Consider the following 24,024-nt stretch of genomic DNA (forward strand, 5'->3'; position numbering starts at 1 on the left):
TCTTCTTTCCCTTTACTGCCACCCACCTTAATTCACTTGGGTTCTGTAGCTTCCATCATCTAAATACTCTTAGATCTGTACATCTTCCTGCAGCTTCACTGCCACTGCTCCAATTCAGTTCCCATCTGCTCCCCACCTAGATCACCCATCAGTCTCATAACTTCCAGTCTCCCATCTTGCTGCCTCCCATCCATTTTCCACTGGGCAACCTGAGTAATATTCCTAAAAGGCAAGTCTGATCATGTCTCTATTCCCCAGTGTCCTTAGGATAACATTCTAAACTCCTTATCTATTAAAACAAAGACCCTTATAATCTGATGCCTGCTCTCAGCTCCAGCCTCATGCCACCTCTCTTCTGGAGCCTTCCAACAGCCAAAGGAATGATTTCTGGAGTTGACTATTTGCTAAAGATACCTTGTGTCCCTTGCTGTAGCAATGAGAATGACTGTCTCTTACAACTCACACTGGAAAGAACTGAACTGTACCCCCATTCCTTGTGCCCTGTACCTCACAGGTTTTCATAAAATTACTGTTTTTACTTGCAACTTCTCCCTTTATCACAATACTTGGCCTTAAGTATTTAAAGGGGGTAGGCCAGGAGATAAACCCAAGTGACAGACATTATGATGTTCTCAGAGTTGCTTTTCCCCTTCAGCTAAGGCTTGGTTTCTGGGACAACCTCATCTGCCCAAGTCTCTTAAGTTCCCTTATGTATAAGGCAGTTCTCACATTGCCATAAGGAAATACCTGGACTGGGTAATGTATAAAGAAAAGAGGTTTAATTGGCTCACAGTTCCATAGGCTGTACAGGAAGCATGATGCTGGCATCTGCTTGGCTTCTGGGGAGGCTTCAGGAAACTTACAACCATGGTAGAAGGCCCAGGGGAAGCCGGCCCTCACATGACCAGAGCAGGAGCAAGAGAGCAAGGTGGGAGTTGCTACATACTTTTATACTACCAGATCACATAAGAACTCACTCACGATTGGGAGGACAGTACCAAAGGGGATGGTGCTAAACCATTCCAGAGAAAACCATTCCCGTGATCCAGTCTGGGATTAGATTTCAGTGTGAAACTTGGATGGGGACACACATCCAAACTATATCACCTTGTGATGAGGTCCCCTCAGAAGGCTCCTTGCGCCTTCACACTCATAGTCTTGGCAACCCACCCGGTGAGTTGACTGTACATGTGGGAATCCTAGCAGCAGCTGCAGGTTAGGCTCAAGCTGTGTATCCTGCACTGCAGCTGCCAAAGGAAATTGGGCCTCTGCACTTGCCGTCTACCCTGGCCCAAGCACTTCCCCCAGAGATCCACAACTTCAGTTCCTTCACTCTCTTTAGTCCCTTACTCAAAGGTCACCTCCAGGGAAGCCTATGCTGGCTGTCCTATCTACAATTTAGAGTTGCCATTTCCTCCTTTCCTCTGACCTTTTGGGGTTTCTCTGTTTATTTTTGAGACAATCTCTCATTCTGTCACCCAGGCTGGAGTGCAGTGGTGTAATCTTGGCTCACTGCAACCTCCACCTCCCGGGCTTAAGCAATTCTCCCACCTCAGCCTCCCAAGTAGCTGGGATTACAAGCGTGCACCACCATGCCTGGCTAATTTTTGTGTTTTTAGTAGAAACGAGGTTTCATCATGTTTGCCAGGTTAGTCTCAAACACCTGACCTCAAGTGATTCGCCTGCCTCGGCCTCCCAAAGTGCTGGGATTACAGGCGTGAGCCACTGCGCCTGGCCTCCTCTGACCTTTTGTGTCCCTCTTTCCTCATTTTTTTTTCCTTCATGCTTATCACTATCTTAAAAAAAAATATATATATATATATATATATATATATATTTTTTTTTCCCTGTATTTCATTTGTTGTGTGTCTGCCCCACTAGAACATAAATGTCATGAAGGCAGAGATTTAACCACTGGGTCTCCTGCACTAAAACAGTTCTGGTGAGCCCAGAGCAGGTACTCAATAAATATCTGCTAACTGAGCAAAGGAAGAAATGCTTATAATGATTATTCTGAGAAACATCTGGGCATTAGCTGTCTTACATTAACATTTTCCATGGCTGAGGGAAAAGTCCTCTTTATATGTTACTTACCAATGCACTTTACTGAATGAATCCTCTGCTCTTTTAAAAAATGGTCTTCTTGCTTCCACAATAATCTATTTGCCTTTGCTTTTAAACTTGTTTCTGCAATGCTACATGCCTGGTCATGTTTAAGAAAAATATATATTTTCTGAACTCTTTTGAATCCCTAAGTTTGTAAAGAGAAATATTTGGTTCCAGGACTTCTTAACCATGGGGCAGAGGATAAACTGTTTTATTCTAATAGTGCAGAGCCTTAGCTCTTTGTACAGGGTGGCATGAATGGATCACAGCAAGAGAGCCCAGCCTTAGTTACTACACACACATGACATGTATACATCTTACTCAAGGCCCACTATTATTGTAGAATTATTTTACACCAATGATTTCAGATCATTTCTATGATATATTAGTTTGGGAGAGATTAGAAATTGAAGAGGAAGGCCAGGCATGGTGGCTCATGTCTGTAATCCCAACACTTTGGGAGGCCGAGGTGGGATGATTGAGTCAGGAGTTTGAGACCAGCCCGGGCAATACAGGGAGCCCTCACCTCTACAGAAAAAAATCGAATAATTAGCTGGGCATGGTGGTGCATGCCTGTGGTCCCAGCTCCTTCAGGAGGCTGAGGTGGGAGAATCCCTTGAGCCCAGGAGGTAAAGGCTGTGTTGAGCTATGATTGTACCATTGTACTCCATTGTGACAGAAAGAGATCCTGTATCAAAAAAGAAGGAAAGAAGGAAGGAAGGAGAGAGAGAGAGAGAGAGAAAAAAAAGAAAAGGGAGGGAGGAAGAGAAAGGAAAGGGAAAAGGAAAGGAAAGGAAGGAAGGAAAGAAAGAGGGAGGGAGGAAAAAGAGAAAGGAGGGAGAGAGAGAGAGAGAAAGAGAGAAAGAAAGAAAGAGAGAGAGAGAAAGAAAGAAAGAAAAGAGAAAGGAAGGAAGGAAGGAAGAGAAAGAAAGAAAGGAAGAGAGAGAGAGGGAGGGAGGGAAAGAAAGGAGGAAGGGAAAGAGAAAGAAAGGAAGAGAGAGAGGGAGAAAGGGAAAGAAAGGAGGGAGGGAAAGAAAGAAAGAAAGAGAAAGAAAAAGAAAGAAAGAGGAAAGAAAGGAAATTGAAGAAGCATAGACTTTATAGGTATTTGTAGGATAAACATGAGTGTTTTCTTAAAAACAATAAACATGCCTGCAATGTGAATTTGATTTAGGTAGACATTTGTCTCCTCAAACATAATTGAGCAAGATTAGATTTTTTTCAGTGAAATCACACAGAGGAGTTTGATTTACTTTTGTTTTGTTTTCAAGCATAAGAAGTTGGCTTTTCATGAGCCTGATGGCTTAACCTTCAACTCTACTGCAGTCAGTAGGAACTGCGGGAACCTGTTGCAGTAGGAAAATATGAATCAGAAAAAGATTTTATTCTCAATTTGTCATCTTTATGGGCTTACTCTGTGTTCAAAAACAAAATTACCATTACTCGTCCATGCATGCAATCATTCTGTCCATCACTGTTATCCCTAAATGTATGAATTCTTCTCAACCCTAATTTTTAAAACATTAGCAGTAAATCCAGAAACCTTAAAGACAAAGACCAATTGTTTTTATTATGTACAAATTCAAAATTTTTACATGGCAAAAAAATTGGCATAAACAAAGTTTAAAAATGCAAGTTAAGAAAAATGTAATCTATATGTCAAACTGAAAAATGTGTGAAATATATGAAAATTAGTTCATAAAGGATGAAATTCAAACTTTAAAGCAATGTTTTGGCCAGATGCAATGGCTCATACCTGTAATACCAGCACTTTGAGAGGCTGCAGTGGGAGGATTGCTTGAAGCTAGGAGTTCAAGCCTGGGTAACATAGCAAGACCCTTCATCTCTAAAAAAAAATTATTTTTTAATTGGCCAGGCATGGGAGTGTGTGCATGTAGTCCCAGCTACTTGGGAGGCTGAGGTAGGAGGATCCCTTGAGCCCAGGAGTTATGAGCCCAGGTTGCAGTGAGCTGTGATGGTACCACTGCACTTCAGCCTGGGCAGCAGAGTAAGAGTCTGTCTCAAAAAAAAAAAAAAAAAAAAAAAAAAGTTATCTTTTATGTATACCAGGTAAGTACTAAAAAAAGATGGATAGTGTGAAGTGTTTAAGTGGGTGTGGAAAGACGGATGATGTTCCCATATATTGCTGATGAGAACAAACTAATCCAGTCTTTCAGGAGAGCAATTTGGCTACATGGAACTAAAGCCTCAAAGTGACCCATCTGATCTAGAAAAAAATTTTAATGTAATCACCAGGCAGATTTACAAAAATATATTTGCAAGCATGTTCATCCAGGTATTGTCTATAATAATAAAACGTTAGAAACCACCTACATTCTGGTTAAATTCCTTGTTATAATCATATAATGAATTATGTTGCCTTTCCAAATAAAGTAGCTGTAGCTACTATAATGAAAACGTATTCAGAATGCTATAAAGCAATACGTAAGCTGTTCTCCTTTTTCAGTATATAAAGATAGATGTGTCAATATATTTGTACAGGCATTTTGAAATTGGAGGATAATACTCACCAAAATGTTACGTGGTTTCCTATAGGTGATGGGCTGATAGGTAATTTTCATACTCATCTGTTTACTTGTACCTATTTTCTAATTTTTTACAATAAGAATGTTTTATATTCAGAAAAAAATATAGCATTGTTTCCATTTTGAAGGAAGTATCAGCAGCTTTCTTGCCTGCAGGAAAGTCATTAGTTTTCCCATTCCTCTGATGGTTCTGTCTTACCCTCTCTTTCCTGATCTGCTCTGTTTCTAAGTCCCTTTAGTATGTACGTTCTTCCTTAATTTCATTTTTCTGCTAATTTGTGTTTCATTTTAGTTTCACATTTTTCTCATGCAGGAGGTGGCTTCACTATTCGTCTCTCCCCATTGTCACAGAGGCCATCTGAATCTAAGCTGTATTTCTTTTTTTTGAGACAGAGTCTTGCTCTGTCACCCAGGCTGGAGTACAATGGTGTGATCTCAGCTCACTGCAACCTCTGCCTCCCGGGTTCACACCATTCTCCTGCCTCAGCCTCCTGAGTAGCTGGGACTACAGGCGCCCGCCACCACACCCGGCTAATTTTTTGTATTTATAGTAGAGACGGGGTTTCACTATGTTAGCCAGGATGGTCTCGATCTCCTCACCTTGTGATCTGCCTGCCTCGGCCTCCCAAAGAGCTGGGATTACAGGCGTGAGCCACCACACCCAGCCGACTAAGCTGTATTTCTTACCCGGATCTATGCAGCATCCTAGTATCTGGCCTCCCTAGGGAAAGCTGCCAAATATCTTCCTGAAAACCAAATCTGATTCCAGCGTCCCGTGCATTTTTGTTGGTTTTCCTCTTAGGATTGCATATGAACCCTTTTTGTTGGCATGAAAAGCCCTTCACTGTTGGGCCCTCTTGTTTTCTCTACCCTCTGCCACAACCACTCTCAACATCCTTTGCATTCCTGGGATAAATGTTGCTCTCATGGGCCTTACCTTTGCACAATCTCCCTTCTTCATGTGCTTCTGTCCCTTCTAACAACTGGGCAACTCCTATTCATTCTTTAACACCCAGTTTAAATATTGCCCCCTGGGCAGCCTCTCCTGAGTCCTCTAAGGTAGAGTCATAGGGCCTTCTCTTAGGTATTAGGTTGGTGCAAAAGAAAGTAATGGCAAAAACTGCAAGTAGTCTTGCACCAACCTGAAACATTCTTAGTGTATTATGCTAAAATATTTCTGGTTCTTTACTGGTCTCCCCCGCCCTCCTGCCCCTACTAAGACAAGGAGTTAAAGACCAGGCTCCCTTTTAGTGATCCTATATCCTAGTTCATGAAGACCCTCAAGTGTTCATTGCACATATGCCAAATACTTTTCCTCTAGGACCTCTGCTTCTCACTGGAACAATGTTTTGTTATTTTTAATCACTGGATTATCTGAGCTTGCAAGACTGAACAAGAATTCTGATCCTTGTATGTTCTTCCCTCCCTTAGGCTTCAGATGATGAGTCTTACATCAGTGATGTGAGTGATAATATATCTGAAGACAACACCAGTGTTGCAGACAATATTTCTCGGCAAAGTATGCATCATTTGAGCTTCCAGGTTGTTCTGTCTACATGCCAAATTGCAACACTGAAGACTTAATGAACAGGCATCCCCCCGACACCCCCCCCCCACTAATTGTTCTTTTGGCAGCTGATTTGTTCAATGCATTCTATTTTGTATAATCTCTTGAGGTAAATGGTTGAAACATCTCTTAGGTAAATGGTTAAGAGAAAAGGTTTTTCCTCTTTCTCACACCAACAGCTTGAGTCCCTCTTATTAAATATATTTAATTTTTTAAAACTTAGCCTGTCTTGAATGATATTTGAGTATATTTAATGCCTTATTTATAAAACTATACACTTGTTTTCTGCATTTATTAGCAACCTTGCATTGAAAGAATTCCATTTACTTTTGAAAGGATATAATGAAGACTCTCGAAATGTCTCAAAATCAGATTTATTTGAAAGTTACTTCCCTTCTTGATTTTGTGAAATCAGAACAGCAAAGTGTTGTTCACTGTGACTCTCCCTCTTCCAGTCCTGAATGGGGAGCTTACAGGAGGGGCCTTCCGAAATGGGCGTCGAACATGCCTGCCAGCTCCTTGTCCTGACACCAGTAACATTAACCTGTGGAATATCTTGAGGAACAACATTGGTAAAGACCTGTCTAAAGTCTCCATGCCTGTGGAGCTAAATGAGCCACTCAACACCCTGCAGCACCTCTGCGAGGAAATGGAATACAGCGAGCTCCTGGACAAGGCTTCAGAAACTGATGATCCATATGAGCGCATGGTAATAAATAACTAACAGCAGCGCCCCTCAAGGATTTGCCAGTCCTAGACCTGGGCTAAACCAGAATTCATTATGATGATATATTTGGCATTTGCATAATATTCTCACTGCATAGTAAAAGAGGAATTGACCTGTTTGCATAAATCAGGCGAGGCCAAAACCTCCCAGATACCAACACAGGAAGACACACTTTTTGTGCCTTATCCTTGGTCTAGAGTGTTTCTAAAGTTAAGGTGTAAAGGTCTTATACTCCTTAGAGGTTGCAGGCACACCTTGCCTCACTTTATCAGTTTTTCCTGAATGTCAAGATAGCCCATCTGTTCAGGAACTTAGGTCTGAGAAAATAACTTCTGTTTATACTTCACCCTTTACCCCATATGGCTGCGGGAAACGTGCTGTCCCCTCTGAAAAGTACCCACAACCACACAATCCTCGTGCGCATGCGGCTAAGATCATGCCCGTGGGAGAACTGATAAACTGGGTTCCAGAACCTTTGAACTCTGTGATACTCATGATGTTGGATGGAAGGGTGAAGAATGCTTCACCTCAATGGCCTGCTGGTTTCCGTGCTAGTAGTTTTACCTAATTTTACTTATTTTTTTCCCCACGAGTTGGTAAAAATTCTGTGCAGACAATAGAAAATGCAACTGTCATCAAATCAACACCCATCCACATGGGGTGTGTAAAATCTAGAGGGAAAAGGAACAAACAGACCTAGCAGTCGTCTCTCCTATATTATTTCCTTTTCTTCAATGTTTTAACAGGTTCTCGTTGCTGCATTTGCAGTTTCAGGATACTGCTCCACCTATTTCAGAGCAGGAAGTAAGCCATTCAACCCAGTCCTTGGGGAGACCTATGAATGCATTAGAGAAGACAAGGGATTCCGCTTTTTCTCAGAACAGGTAAGCGCCCCTGGACTCATATAGGTAAGAGGGCAGTTTGGTAGTGAAAGCAGCCTTTTGATAACAATCTGTTGGGATGGGTGATGATACCAGTTGTGAATCCAAAGTATCTGAGACAGGTCTCAACCAATTTAGAAAGTTTATTTTGCCAAGGTTAAGGACACACCTGTGACGCAGCCTCAGGGGGTCCTGATGAAATGTGTCCAAGGTGTTCTGGACACAGGTTGGGTTTAAACATTTGAGGGAGATATGCAACATCAATCAATATATGTAAGATGTACATTGATTCTGTCCGGAAAGGTGGGACAACTTGGAAATGGAGACTTCCAGGTCATAGGTAGATAAGAAAGGTTGCATTCTTTTGGGTCTCTGATCAGCCTTTCACTGAATACACAATTTACATGTGAGAGGGTGGTAGAGAGAGAGTCACTTATGCGTCAGTCTGGCTCAGTGAATCTGCATTTTTACACAGACAGTAGGGCAGAGGAAGTAATCAGATACGCATTTGTCTCAGGTGAGCAGAAGGATGACTGAGTTCTGTCAATCTTTTGTCCCGTACCTGTGAAGATAAGCTATCAACGTACATTGCCAGGGTGAAATTCAACAGAACTGTTTTAGGGTAAAGATCCTGAGGCCCACAAAGAATTTCCTTTGGGCAAATTGTGAGAGAGAGGGGCAGCCTTTTTTCAAAAAAAAAGAAAAAAAATCTTTGTAGCTATCTTTTTTAGGAATAACATGGGAAGCAGGTGGTCCTGAGATTTATTTTCTTTTCACACGTTAAGAAAACTAACATAAGAACAGAAAACTAAACACTTCATGTTCTCTCTCATAAGTGGGAGTTGAACAATGAGAACACATGGACACAGGGAGGGGAACATGACACAGTGGGGCCTGTCGGGTGGAAGGAGTAAGGTGGACAGTATTAGAGAAATAATTTAATGTAGGTGGACGTGGTTGGATGGTGTGTGAAACTATCAGGGAAAATGGAATGGAGTAATGGAAATATTCTGGGGAATGGAAGGAAGGAAGGAAGGGAAGGAAGGAAGGAAGGAAGGAAGGAAGGAAGGAAGGAAGGAAGGAAGGAAGGAAGGAAGGAAGGAAGGAAGGAAAGAAAATCACTTCACTTATGGGCATCATATCTCCCTCTAAATTGTGTAAGTTCTCAGTGTTTTTTAAAGCATGAAGTCTTAACAGATTTACTTATACATTTTGAGAATAATTCGGTAAGAGAAATGGATGATCATGTGGAAGTTTTAACACTGATATTGCCTTCTTTTTCGTTTTTAATTACCAGGTTAGCCATCATCCACCCATTTCTGCCTGTCACTGTGAATCAAAGAATTTTGTGTTTTGGCAAGGTTTGTATTTCAATTATAATTTAAAATCAAATGTATGAGCCTATGAAAAAACGTCTGGCTTCCAAAGGGACATTGTATTCAGTTTAGATTTCTACCTTTGGAACTCAGCGAATGTTGGTAATTGGTGCAGAGCTCAGTTTGAGAAATCGAAATTCCTGGTTTCAACATGAAACGGTTTCAGCTAGGAGATAAGACTGCTTATCTTGGAAGCAATGCCGTATGGAATAGCAGAGCTCCATGCGGACTGTGCCGGTGCAGAGCCACGACCTTACCTCATGTGCCTCATTGTCTGCATCTGTAACATGGAGGTTCCATCTGCTGCCTTCTTGGTTTTTGGGGGTGTGCAAAGACATTTTAATTCTGAAGGAAGACTCTATGACACATCATCAATGGTCATAATCGAAAGAGATATGCAAACATTACAGTAATTCCTGGCCTTTAACTCACTGGGGCTTAAGAGTTTGGATTGAAGTCTCTACTCATTTAGTTAAGTCAGAATGTTACAAGCTTGCCTAATACAAAAAAGTTTCTAAACTCCTTTACAAAGAAAAGAATATTTACTTAAATGTGAACATTAAGTGTAAATAGTTCCTTCATGTTTAGAAGGGTGCTTCATTACTCACAGAATGACTTTTCTCATGAGCATTTTCTTAACCTGAAAACACATAAAAATGATAGAACACTATAACTGTACTCTATTGCAAAAATAAATCATAAATTTATTTTTATGATTTATTGCAAAAATAAATATTTTATTTATTTTATGATTTTATTTATTATTTTAAAATAATAAAATATTTTATTAATAAATATTTATTAATATTATTAATAAATAATAATATATGATAATTTAATATATTAATATAATATAATATCAATTAATATTTATTTATATTATGAATAAATAATAAAATATCATTTATTTCTTTATTTTATGATATATTTTTGCAATACATATAAATATTTGATCATTTCTTGGTCATCACCAAGAATCAGGCATTTTGTGGAGATGGCACGAAATTCCCTTAGTTCATCAAAACGGAACCAGGTGGTTATCACAAATGCACAAATAAATCCAAGTTTCCACACGTAAAACATAAAGCCATCATGTGAGGTAAAGTGCTGGGCCCTGGCCTATATCTTAAAAACCAGTATAAACACATTCCTTAAGTTAATCCCACTCTCTCATAAATCTTATTTTGTAAATTTTATTTTATCTGTATTTAGAGATTTTTTTTAACTGTAATCCCAAATTATATGTCTTTGATATGGAAGGAGATGTATATATAAATTAATTGTATTGCTAAACTGCAATTACTTTTAGTATACATCTTATGCTCGATATATTTGTTAACTATTTTTGCCACTTAGTTAAAACTTATAACAACATTTATTGCTGTCTGGACATTAAAGCACAGTAGAGTCTATGTTTGTATGTATAATGTGAATATACACCCACACACACACCACACACATTGTTCCAGGCTTCTTCCAGCTCTGTTAGTTGAAAACAAATAAAGAGCATATATTACAGAGAAACATAGATAGTGGGTTTTGTTTGTTTGTTTGTTTGTTTTTTGGTGCACAGTTAATATTTTCACCTTGGACCATTTTCAGGCACTTATCATACTAAATCAACAATATAGAATCAGTTGTCATTCCAAAGGTTTTTTGTAAAGTGTAATACAAAAGTTAATTTTTACAGAAGAAGTGATTAGATATGGGGTATGTCTTTCTTGTCCTCTGCCTATGTCATTTAGATATCAGATGGAAAAACAAGTTCTGGGGGAAGTCGATGGAAATCCTGCCTGTGGGAACACTGAATGTCACGCTTCCAAAGTAGGTGACTCACACCTCCCTTTTGGCCTTTTGTCTGCTTTTCTAAATCATAAATGGGTATTTTAAACTCTAGAAGATGGTAAGGGTTTATTTCTCCATATACCCAAGGCTTCTGTTACCTTTGCCAAAGTTTTGAGAATAGACTCCCACAAAAACAAATGAGAACTTAAGCATATGTAGCAAAGCTTCCTGTCTATTTCTTCACATCCTCCATTCTTCAGTCAATACCACCAGGTACCTCCCATGACCCAGTCGTCATGCTAGTTTGATTTTATATAAAAGGTTCTCCTGTTTAGCCATTCTTTGCTATACAATTCGGTTTCACTTTTGAGTTCATCTTAGATCCAGGGAATATTTTATCAAAGAAGAGTGATGAAATTCTTTTATGGTTGTGTTCTAGGGATACCAGCCTCTAAATATTTTGAAATTAATTGGAATTTTTATTGAGGCCAAGGGCTTGTTTCTTCGGTTTTATCTATTTGAATGACAGAATTTCCAGATGAATTGGATATGGAAGAAGGTGAAGAGAGGGAGATATTCCTAGGACCACAAAATAAACTTTAAATATTTGAACGTGTAGGCCGGGCACGGTGGCTCACGCCTGTAATCCCAGCACTTTGGGAGGTTGAGTGGGCGGATCACGAGGTCAGGAGATCAAGACCGTCCTGGCTAACATGGTGAAACCCCATCTCTACTAAATATACAAAAAATTAGATGGGTGTGGTGGCATGCGCCTGTAATCCCAGCTACTCGGGAGGCTGAGGCAGGAGAATTGTTTGAACCTGGGAGGCGGAGGTTGCAGTGAGCTGAGATTGTGCCACTGCACTCTAGCCTGGGCGACAGAGCAAGACTCCATCTCAAAAAAAAAAAAAAAAAAAGAAAGAAATAAGGAAGAGAGTTTTCCTAGGTATATATGGTGTCTACATCATACCAATTCATAAACTTTGCAGAAACTTAGAAGCATCTTTTCTATGTTGATGTGACATTTCATTTGAAAATATATGTAATGTACAAACTTAAATGTGATTTGAAACTATTATCATTGCATTCCTTAGCAGAAATTCTGTAACCTTGCTCCGCAGAATTTGTATTAGATTTGTGCCATCTTAGTATGCTCTTCAGTCTTTTCCCGAATAATTATTCACATCTGAGGTCTTAAACCTGGAGTACGAAATAGTGTTCCCAGAGTGATCTTTCTTCAGTGCACACTCTATGGTGCCTACCTCCTACCTGGAATCCAGTGGTGGCCCATTGCCTGCAGGGTAAATCCAGACTCCTTGGTAGGTCCGTGCAGGCCTTCCCGGCTCTGCCTCATCACACCTTTCCTTCCTTGTGTCCTGCCACCCGCATTCACCTGGAGCACAGCATTCACAGGCTTGGATGCCTTGTGCTCTTCTGACCTTTGTGGCTTTGTGGATGCTTTCCCCAGCCCATAGTGCCCTCCTACCTTCCCCAGCCCATGGTGCCCTCCTACCAGCCATCCGTGCTTACACCAAACCCAGCCTCTTCTAAGGTATCTTCCTTGACACTCATCCCACGTTCCAGGCAGATTGAAGGACTAAAAACTCTTCCTTCTGTGTTCCGATGATGTGCACATTTTCAGTATTTGTTTGCATATCCATCTACCCTCCCATACTTTTGTCCCCAGAAAAGCAGGAAACAGGCTCTGTTCCACTTTGTAGCTTTAGCACCTGGCCCATAGAAAGTATTTAAATATTCCTTAAGTGAATTAACCACATCGTAAATACTTATGACTACAGAGGGAATTTCAAGACAAAAATGAGAGGAAAATCAGGGAAAAAGCTTTGGCCAAAGAATATCCTCATTAGTAGAAACAGTTATATGTATTTGTGACCTTCGTTGTTTTTCATCAATGTTACATTCTTCACTAGGTACGGAGATTACTATGTGTGGAATAAAGTCACCACTTGCATACACAACATCCTCAGTGGAAGAAGATGGATAGAACATTATGGAGAAGTAACCATCAGAAATACCAAAAGCAGTGTTTGCATTTGCAAACTCACATTTGTCAAGGTAAATACTATCATACAACAGTAAAGGAAAATGAGTATAAAATGCTTCTTAAAGAAGAAATAATCACCTTAAATAGCAGCAAGTGAATTTGTCCTGTATCATTGGTCCTTACGGACGTTTTAGATAAGAGAGCAGAACCAACTGATAGAGTTTTTCAAGGCATGCAAGTTTCTGAACATATGGAGGTCAAAAAAGGCACCATCTAAAACAGAAAAAAACACATTTCTTTTTAAAGAATTTTCTTTTGAAGTAGCCAGTCAGTTGTTCACTAAATAAAATTCCAGAAAACACTTCTTGACTATAAATCTTCTAGTTTATATTTCTGTTTCTCTTCCTGCTTGATTATGTGTTCAAGTGATCTGATTTTCGGGAACTCATTATAATGTTGTCATTTTCTGCAGACACTTGATGTAGTCATGTAGATGATCACCACCAATCACTACATGCTTATCTAACCCTGCTGCTGTTATAATTCAAATAAGTTCAACCAGAAACATTAGCCTTGTTAACAAGAAAATTTTGGAATAGAAATGCCCAAAAAGCGCCATTTTCCCTCAGTTTCTCTGGTCTGAAGTGGAACATTCAGTATCACTGCCATGTTTGTTTGGTGTGCTACTGAATTCAACATGGTACAGAAACCCCACCCAGCTACCTTACCTGTTCAATTCATGATCCCATTCTAATATGGTAGACAGGTAACATAATGGAGTCTTAAGACTCTAATATTTTCTTTTCTCAGTTAAATCCTTTTAAGCCATATTGGAAGGTTATGTTTATTTCAATTGAATACCTTTCTTTTAGCCCAAAATGTTGGTCATTACCTTTTTTCTTAGAGACTCATAAGGTACCTAGAACTGAAGAGCCAAGATCCCTATGTGCTGTGGCTCGGTGATGTAAATATGTACATTTGGCTTTGTAGGCTATGAGAAGCTGCAGTGCAGTCCCGTCTCTAACACTTGCAGAGCCTGTATAATTAACTAAAATATGTAAATCAAGCCTGTACACTATCAAATAGAATATGCTCTATTTCTTTGCCTTGACAAATACTCTTTTTATAACAAAGCCTGTGAGGCCAGGTTGCACCCTTCAGAACACTGTACTGTAACCCTGGCGATGTAGGACAGCCAGTCCTGGCCCACGGCCTTCCCTGCTTTCTTCCCACCTCTGGCTCTGTTTTCACTGCAAGGGGCCTCATACACACATATATAGGCAGTCCAGCCCACACATCTAAGCTCTGTTCACACCCCCACAAACAGCCACCCTTGGCCACCCCTCAGACCTAAATGTGCACACGCTGGTGGGTGGTCTGCCCTTGGGTGCATGAATCCAAGGAAAAGGGCCTTGCCAGCTGTGGAATAAGCTTGGAGCTACTTGGACAAGGAATTCTAGGGTCCTGTATACTTGGGGCCTGATCTGGAAGGGAGATCATGGGGTCCAAGTAGGCAAACTGCCATAGACTTCTTATCCCTTGGGAAGGAGTATGACTGGAAGGGCCACATGAGGATCCTCCTGATAAAATTTGGCCATTTATAGATACTATGATAATTATTTCACAAACAATTTCTGCCGCATGGCCAATTGAAATTTGTTAAAATCCATGAGCAAGAGGAAAATTCAAAACAAGAGGGAAAAAATTTGCTAGCCTAGAAATTAATATTGGGTTCTTAGGATAGAAACTGAGCCTTCTCTGTGATATGCTACCATGTTATGCATGGAATAGAGACCATCCCTTTCTGGAAAGTTAAGCTAACTCTTAGAAAGCCAGCCCTCCATATAAAACATTTTGAGATTTCTGTATTTCTGAAAATGGTTTGAATAAGGGACTTCAAGGCTAAGAAATTTTTCTATATGGAAAATATAGGGAATTGTGTTATTAAAGCCATCAAATGTCACAATTGGGGTTTGGTTTTTCCAGGTGAATTATTGGAATTCTAACATGAATGAAATACAGGGGGTGGTGATAGATCAGGAGGGGAAGGTGGTGCACCGGCTGTTTGGAAAGTGGCATGAAGGACTCTACTGTGGTGTGGCCCCCTCTGCAAAGTGCATTTGGAGACCAGGTGAGAGTGGCCTGAGTGTTCTGCCAACGGGAGGGTGCCATGGACAACAGACGGGAAGGGAATATCTGGTCATTCTATGCAACTCATATTATGTCTCCTTTAAGAGTGAGATTAATGGCCGGGCGCGGTGGCTCAAGCCTGTAATCCCAGCACTTTGGGAGGCCGAGACGGGCGGATCACGAGGTCAGGAGATCGAGACCATCCTGGCTAGCACGGTGAAACCCCGTCTCTACTAAAAAATACAAAAAACTAGCCGGGCGAGGTGGCGGGCGCCTGTAGTCCCAGCTACTCGGGAGGCTGAGGCAGGAGAATGGCGTAAACCCGGGAGGCGGAGCTTGCAGTGAGCTGAGATCCGGCCACTGCACTCCCGCCTGGGCGACAGAGCGAGACTCCGTCTCAAAAAAAAAAAAAAAAAAAAAAAAAAAAAAAAAAGAGTGAGATTAAAAATGCAGATGCTTATGGCAATTATAGTTACATTCATACTTAAAATATAAGTTATACATAAGCCCCGATATTTGATATTTCATAATAAAAAATGTAGGCCAAATCTCTGACATTCAGTCAGAGATTGGGCTTCATGAAAAATTGCTCAAAGTGTAACGCCTACATTTGAAAAGCTAGGTATATTTATTAAGGACTTTAGATAATCGAAGTATACAAACTTAAATTCTTACTCATGTTATTTATTCTCTGCTTTAATAAAACAAAGACTACAAACATTTATAATCCACAAATTCAACAACTCACCAGAATAAGTGATCTTTTCACTTGAGCCTCAAGAGGTGGCAGTATGTTGACATTTGATAAAAGGCATCAAAAGAGTTCTGATAACACGTTAGCATATAACTGAATATCAAGTATAAATGGAACAAGTACCCACATAACAGTTATTGTCACTGGAATTTTGTTAGTTAATCCCTAACTAAAATTAGTTGTTAGTTTCCTAAGAGTCATCAATGAGTATTTAAATTTCCTGCTAGTAGAGTGGCTAGTTTATTCATTCCTCAACTGTTTATTGAGTGCTGGCTGTGTGTCAGGCTTTATTCCAGGAGCTTGGGATACATCAATGAGCAAGACACACAAAGATCCTGCCTTCAAGTTCGGTTAAAAAGTGGCAAAAAAAATTAATTTAGATCTTCATATTTTTATTTTCTAAAAGGAAGCAAACAAGTGTTTCTGGTGAACTCTTAATGTTCGGAGTTAATTGCCATAATATTTAGTTAACCAATTGAATATTCAAGAGAAATATGGAGTAGTTTAGCTAATGAAGACTACTGTATGTGCAGTTTTGTTTGAAAGACAGGATTGTATTAAATATACGAATCCATCAATTCTGATCATCAACACAAAGTTTCCTACCTAGGAATGTCACCAATTTAATTCACTTGAAAAAATTTATAATCTTGTGTTTATGACTACAAATTTGGTGTTAGTGTGGGGTATTAAGCACTGGGGTAAGTCAGCTTCTTCCGTTCCATAAACCTTTCCCTCTCACAGTGGTTCATTGGCCTCTTTCCAGGTTCCATGCCAACCAACTATGAGCTGTATTATGGCTTCACAAGGTTTGCTATTGAGCTCAATGAGTTAGATCCAGTACTAAAAGATCTCCTTCCACCAACAGACGCCCGGTTCCGGCCAGATCAAAGGTAGGATGGCAGTGGTATTTAACATGCAGACTATGGCTGGGTGCAGTGGCTCACGCCTATAATCCCAGCACTTTTAGAAGGCTGAGGAGGGAAGATCACTTGAGGTCAGGAATTCAAGACCAGCCTGGGCAATGTAGTGAGACCCTATATTTAAAAAAAAAAATTAAAAATTAGCTGGGTGTGGTGGTACATGCCTAAAGTCCCAGCTACTAGGGAGTCTGAGGTGGGAGGATCGCTTGAGCCTGGGATATTGAGGCCACAGTGAGCCATGACTGTACCATTGTACTGCAGCCAGGGCAACAGAGAGACCCTGGCCAAAAAAAAAAAAAAAAAGCAGACTATTATGGCATGGGGCTTTAGAGGTCATTGTGACTTATTTTTACTACCATCATGTATTTGTATTCAATCCTTTCTTCATTCCCTTATTCAATATTTGAGTTTTCTATGCTAGGAAAAGCAGTATTCATAGAATGATCATAACCGATTATCTCAGCACATAGTTCCCCACAGAAGGTAAGATAACAGAGATGCTTTTTTAACAGAAAGTTTCTCCCTCCTCCTGAAATTTACCAAAGGTCTGCAAATTTGTGAACTCTTTCTTAAATATATAATCAATCCTCACCCAGTGTTTTTGACCTTTTTACTTCTATAATTCTCTAACATGGAGTATCTTTTAAACTGAAGAATAATAGGATAAGTTACAGGGGCACCCAGAAATGCTTTGAGTGCAAGTCTGCAATTTGCCCAATGTGGTTTTGATCCCACAGAGTATGAGATATACTCAAAATACAGTACCTTTAATACCTTCTGATTCTTAGTTTTTTATTCTTATGTAGTTCTGAACTCATGATGTTCATTCCTATGGAATTCATTTTACTTTTCCCAAAAATTCTATATGCCATACAAATTCCACTCAAGATCAATTTTCTGTTTCCCATGTATTTGTGGCTTTATCTGCCATCTGCCAAAATGCTCTCAGTTTTGAATGTTCTACTATTTAATTCTCTTATATTTTCCCCTCTCTCTAGAACATGCTGTCTCACTATTTAACATTCAAATTTATTAATAAACTTCCTGTACAATGTATACCATATTATATTCCTGTTCTTTGCTTTCATTTTGAAATGTAAGCATTTGTAAGTCACCATTCAGTCTGCTTTTTCCTCCTCAATTCTATTTCAGTATTCCTTTTCTGAATTTCATTTACTATTCATTTCCCATTCTGTGGCCTTTTATAATTTTCCCCATTACCTTTTCTTGTCTCATCACTTTTACACTCTCCAGTAAAACAGGAAAGCTCCTTCTTTCTCTGCCTGTTCTCCAAATAGATGGAGAATAGCCAGTTACCATCCTCCATTCTATGGCCTTTTAGCAAAAGCTTTCTGATAATATAGAAAAGGAACATGGCTGTGACTTCATGCTCTTCTCCCCCTGGACTCTGCAGTCGTCCTGAAAATCTCAAGTTATAGAACCCTAGACAGCATAAAAAAGTCTTCAAGGCCAAACCACCCACCTTTCACTGATATTGCTGATTATAATAATTCAGTTCATGTATGTAGAAAATATGTAAATCCCGGGAGGCAGAGGTTGTAGTCAGCTGAGATCACACCACTGCATTCCAGCCTGGCGACAGAGCAAGACTCCGTCTCAAAAAAGAAAGAAAGAAAGAAAGAAAAGTATGTAAATTGATGGACAGAGGAAATGTGGCCTGGGGCAAAGGCGAGGAGACATCGCCAGAGTGTTACTGTGCAGTAATTTATGTTCATAACAATTAGAAAACAATTTTGTGCAAATGAGGTTTTTTTCCCCAGAAGAGAGGATAATGTGTTAAAATATCAACTGCTTTCTGCTTAGATTTTTGGAAGAAGGAAATTTAGAAGCTGCAGCGTCAGAGAAGCAAAGAGTAGAGGAACTCCAGAGATCTCGGAGACGATATATGGAAGAAAACAATCTTGAACATATACCAAAATTTTTTAAGTAAGTTGGTTAGCTCCCATAGCAAGTTCATGTTTTGCAAATGGTTGCCACAGGCAATGAGAAACTCCAGTTAAATGAAAATAAAATGGGTAAATGGATTTTGGTATCTTTGCTTTTGGCAGTGAAAATATTGAATCGATTTTGCACTTATGAGAAGTTAGTAACTATAAAAAGAAATTTTTTCTACAGCTCTTCTCTTTTCATGGGCAGCAGAAAAGAGTGAGCTTCCCACCCAGAAGGCTCTTTGTCCTTCAGCCGCACTCTTGAGAATGGTGGAAACTGATTCCTACTCCCTTAGCCAGAGACTGAACCAGACCCCACTGCCCACAAAATCATCCTGGCTTTATTAGGATTTGATTTTATTTCTATCACACAAAGCTTGTGTGTGCTTAGATTTGGTCTCGCTGTGGTATGATAGTAGGTGATTATTACAGGATTATTTGCAGGATTATATATACATCACACAGATTAATCTGAGGTTTCCAAATCCATCTGTTGCCCTCCAGAGCCAGGACAAAAAGTTCAGGGTAACCTTATCTCCTTTAGACTTGTCCTCTTATGACTGCCCTGGGGTAGAAACGCAGCCTTGCCCTTCAGATTTCTAAAGTGTGCTCCTTGGACATGGGCCTGGCAGGGGCTCTTAGAGCTACTGATATTGCATACTTTTAGTGAAGGAGAAATCATTCTTGTGGGTCTAGGGCCTGAAGTTACAGTATTTGTATATGCTTTGTTGGGGGCTATTTACTTTCTACCCCTGCCAGGAGGTAATTTGTTCCTGCCCTCAGTTCCTCTCCCCCTGGCCCTACCTACTTCCATTTCACACATTTAACAACAAAAATGACTTCACTTCTGGTCAAAAAGAGTCACATCATCAGTAGTGAGCAGATAAGACACTAACTGGCTTACAAAACACTGCTTGTATGTTCATGTCTAATCTACAGGAGAGGGTCCAGTTATAAGGTTACCTTGATGTGATTTGTGACTAATGTTGATGTTTATATTTTCACAGAAAAGTTATTGATGCCAATCAAAGAGAAGCCTGGGTTTCTAACGACACCTACTGGGAGCTTCGAAAGGACCCTGGGTTTAGCAAAGTAGACAGCCCTGTTCTTTGGTAGACTGGGAATGTAGAGCTAGCCAACATATCACATTCTGAATGAATAAATAACTATGCACAATTATGTTTCTTATAGCTATGTGTGGTTTCTGGGTCCACTGAAAACCTACCATTTGCTTTTCTATTCATCTTTATAATGGACTTTCAGAAGTGCATTAGACAAAGCCCCTAACCACTTTCGGATCCTTTCTGTTTTGCTGCAACCATATTCCTTAAAAAAAAAAAAAAAAAAAAAATCCACACCATCCTTGGAAAGCAGAATAAAAGGAGCAGAATATAAAATCCAAAGTCTGACGAGTTTGTAAAGAAAAACAAATGGTAACTGGTGCTTAAAGCTGATCGAGAAAGTTAACAACAACATAGAAACCACAGGATTGTTCCACTGTCTGGAAGCACCATCCCCTATCGCAGGACTCCTGGGCCACAAGCAGTCAGTCAGTGCAGGCTTCAAGTGTGTTTGTTTGATGTGGCGTGATTGTGCTGGCCTTGTTGAAAAAGATGTGATGCTTCTCAGAACCTGTTCCATCTGTATGCCATTGTTCATGCCTTAAGAAATGCAAAGATGTACAATAAATCATTTTTTAAATGTGTGCTCATAGGTTTATGTGAAGAACAGACTTTTTTGAATCATGGCATGATTCACTTTCTCAATCAGAACAATTATGAGACTAACTTAAATGGGTTTTTTTAAAGTGAACAACATATGCTTTACTTTGATAAGTCAGTTACCATATCGTATGTCTGAAGGGAAAGAAGGAAAAGGTGTGCTAAGTAGATCTCTGTATTTACGTTGCTCGTTAATTTCCTGTCCTGCGTCCAGAAAATAAACCATCCCTCTTCCACCTAACCTCACAGTGTGCCCTATTATTTGGAAAAATCTGTCTTTGATTTGGACATTTGTCATCAGTGTTAAAACCTTAAAAACAAAAAGCATATGGAATTCCTGTGTGGGCTTAGTAGTACTATAAATGTAACTGTTTTTGAGTGAAGCACCATGTAATCCATGTCTGAATCCCATGCCCACTCCACTGGCACTAGTCGAATTCCACTGAGAACAGAAGCAAGAATGCTAGTAGCTTATTTGCATTGTTTAAATGAATTCTATGCAAAATCATATTTCAAATTTTCATCAAGTGATTCCATATGGTACATGACCACATATTAAGCATTTACCTTGCTATTGGCAGAGATATGAAACTTAAGCTAAGGAATGTATCCATCCCAAAGCAGGAAAGCAGAAGTGTGTTTTGCTTACTTTAGGATTTGTTTTTCCTCCACTAATATGCAGAGGCTTTTGCAGAAAACTTGCAACAGTATTCCTAAGTTTCTTCACGTAGATGACTATATAAATGCCTGTATGTTTTTTAAAAAGAATCTCCTCAGAGATTTTCCTAGGGAATTATAAAATTACATATATTTTATTCTTAGATGTTTATTCTTAGATTCTTACCATTAGAATTTAAGTGTTATTTAAAACTCTGATACAGTTACAGACACTTTACATTTTATTATGAGGTGTTGATTTTAATGCTATTTCTCCTCAGCAAACCATTCCTAATAATGGCTAATACACCATCAAATGAAAAACTGCTGAGAGCATAAGGGAAAACGCTAACGTTTCCACTAGATGGCGCAATCTTCTAGTTATCCAAAACTCATCCCTTGCATCTGAGTTTTGATGTTATGTTTACAGTTTGCATTAGCTTAGAATGGAATTTCATTCTCAGGTAAATTTTCGAATCCATCACCAGATCTAAGCATTCTGCTTCAACAATACCTTCTCTATTCCTCTCATTCCCATTTTAAATCCATAGGTGGCTTGCCCTGCGGCAGTAAAATCTTCCCCTTGGTATTGATTCTTTTTCTGCTCATTCATCTTGATGTTCTTTTATCTGTGTCCTGAGATATATGTCGTTAATTTTAATAAGAATCCTATTGACTTCCTCACGGAAGTCTGTTCTCCTATGGTTGATAAAGCTTTAAATACTATTTAAAGTGGTTCTGGTCTGTACTTACTAGCACTTCCCTGAACAGTCTCAAAATAGCCTAAACATAAGAAAATAATCCTGCAAAGTAAAGGTTTTTACAAGCAGAGATGAAGGGAGGCATCAGCTGACCATCAGATGTGGTATCAGGCAGCTGGAAGAGGACCCAGGACCCATCAAGGAAGCAATGACTGTACTTAGCAATTTGGGTTATAATTACAAAAAAGAAAAAATAGTAGAAAGGATCTTTACCAGTCAGTAAGGTCATGGTACAAATCAGGTGAGTGAATGTGGATCAGAGGTAGCCTGACACTCTGATGAGGACTTCAAGATGAGAATGAGAAAAATGTAAATTAAAATCACTACATTTGATAATATCTCAGATTTAGAATCTCTTTTGGGATTCAGATATTCTGATTATTCCAATTCAAGTGTTCAGTTAAGTTTTAGTTACTATTCCTATAATACCCAAGTCACTAATACCATATCTCCTGTGGAATACTCATTGGTGCGATGGCCTCATCCCTTTTTTACTTTTTATTGACATGGTGGTTATAAAATTATGAGACTTACTCTATTGGAATTTTCATCTACATAGTATTTGGGCTGTCAAGACTGAATAGCAGAAGAGTAGAATATTAGATCATTCTCTTAAGAAGACCTGATTTATTCCTTAGGATGTTATACAAACCTTTTTATTGCAGGCCTACTTTCTGTTTTTTCCTAAAAGGATCTAGGATAGAGGAGGACATAATATGCCTGTATACTTCTCCCATGGTTTATTCATAAGCTGCTTCATCTCATTGGAGATGGCCATTAAGGAGAGCAGTAATAAGTGATGATGATTCTGAGGACTTGACTAGACTGAGCAGATCAATGGCACACACCAGCACTGGTAGAGGCCGACCAGAAGCTCATCGATTCCATGTGCTGCCACCCAGGGTGCAGATTTACTCTCTTTTGCTGTTATTTTATTGTTTTTCTTAAGTCATTGTTTTTCATGGATTATTTTAAAAATACCTACTCCATAATTTTCAGGCACTTGTAAAAATAAACCTTTTTTAAGATAACTTAATGGTACATATCAACTATATGTGGGAAACAAATGCAATTTTCTGGGCAAGAGAAACCAAGGGATTTTCAATATATGAGATGCCAGGTTGTCAATTTTCTAAACCTTTTCCTCTAGATTATTCTGGCCCCAGGCCTTTCAGCGACCCCACTAATCAATTATTAGATCCTGCCCCAAGGAGCAGTGGCATGGGGGCTGGATTTAGGGAGGAAAACCTGATTAAACTGTTTTGTTTAGTACTGGTTACAGCTGTAGCTGGAGAAGAGTTTATAATCATAAAGTACATTTTTGTTATTACCTTGTGGATTTTAATTATCCATCTTGTCTAATCTTGTTCTCTGTCATCCTAGATAATGAGGTGTTTGTGGGAGCAGAGCTCTGCTCACACCAGGGGATGTAATGTTTGCACTTGGCCCGGTATACTATGAATGTGGCACAGGAAATAAAATTTGTGTACAAAATATTAGTTTATTTCTATGGGAGCCATTATGTTCAGGATATATAAAATGTATCTAATTAAACAATTATGAATCTATTTTGTGCTCTAGAAATGTTCTTTTGGGGAAAGATGGAAAGAAATGTATAAATGGAGTTAAGATTAAAGCGTTTGGGTTTTTTTTTCCCCAAAAGCTTCCCAGTTATTTAGAAATACTGCTATCCAGAGTAGAATTTGATCCTGTAAGTCCTAATTGAATTTCGTTTGTAAAATTGATACGTTTAAACTGTACATTGCATAATCATTCTGTTAAACTAAACCTTTGTTTAATACATAATTGTAAGAGCATATATTTGTTATTGAATTGAAAGACCTTTTTTGTAGCTTTTGCTTTTAAAGAAGATGGCAGATTATCTAAGAAAGACTTAGCTTTAATACTTCCAAAATGAGATCTAAAGAAGGAGGTCTTTAAAAATTGTTGTGATGAACTAGCTTGTCCAACATCTTAAGCAAATGAGGCATCATAATTAAGGCAGCTTACAGATAACTCAAGTGGAGAAGAACTTACCTGTCATATGCATCCTTTTGTTTTCCAGAACAATATCTGATTTAGTTCATTTTCCCCAGCCTTGCTCCTAACATAGTGAAAGGCATAGGTACACATATA

At 39.2% G+C, this 24,024-nt stretch overlaps 1 protein-coding gene across 12 annotated transcripts in view; it reads left to right on the forward strand.

Annotated features, from left to right (window-relative positions):
- Positions 1-23,456, forward strand: part of OSBPL6 (oxysterol binding protein like 6) — a 210,398-nt gene extending 186,942 nt beyond the window's left edge. For all 12 annotated transcript variants that reach the window (XM_021923747.2, XM_021923754.2, XM_021923744.2 and 9 more), the window contains 10 exons: positions 6,084-6,171; positions 6,675-6,928; positions 7,693-7,830; positions 9,125-9,188; positions 10,949-11,027; positions 12,920-13,064; positions 14,980-15,124; positions 16,644-16,770; positions 18,625-18,747; positions 19,757-23,456. In XM_021923747.2, coding sequence (XP_021779439.1) covers positions 6,084-6,171; positions 6,675-6,928; positions 7,693-7,830; positions 9,125-9,188; positions 10,949-11,027; positions 12,920-13,064; positions 14,980-15,124; positions 16,644-16,770; positions 18,625-18,747; positions 19,757-19,865 — 1,272 coding nt within the window. In that variant the 3' untranslated portion in view covers positions 19,866-23,456. The remainder of the gene's footprint in view (positions 1-6,083; positions 6,172-6,674; positions 6,929-7,692; positions 7,831-9,124; positions 9,189-10,948; positions 11,028-12,919; positions 13,065-14,979; positions 15,125-16,643; positions 16,771-18,624; positions 18,748-19,756) is intronic.
- Positions 23,457-24,024: the final 568 nt, after the last annotated feature.

This window comes from Papio anubis, chromosome 10, assembly GCF_008728515.1.
Source record: "Papio anubis isolate 15944 chromosome 10, Panubis1.0, whole genome shotgun sequence".
NCBI lineage: Eukaryota > Metazoa > Chordata > Mammalia > Primates > Cercopithecidae > Papio > Papio anubis.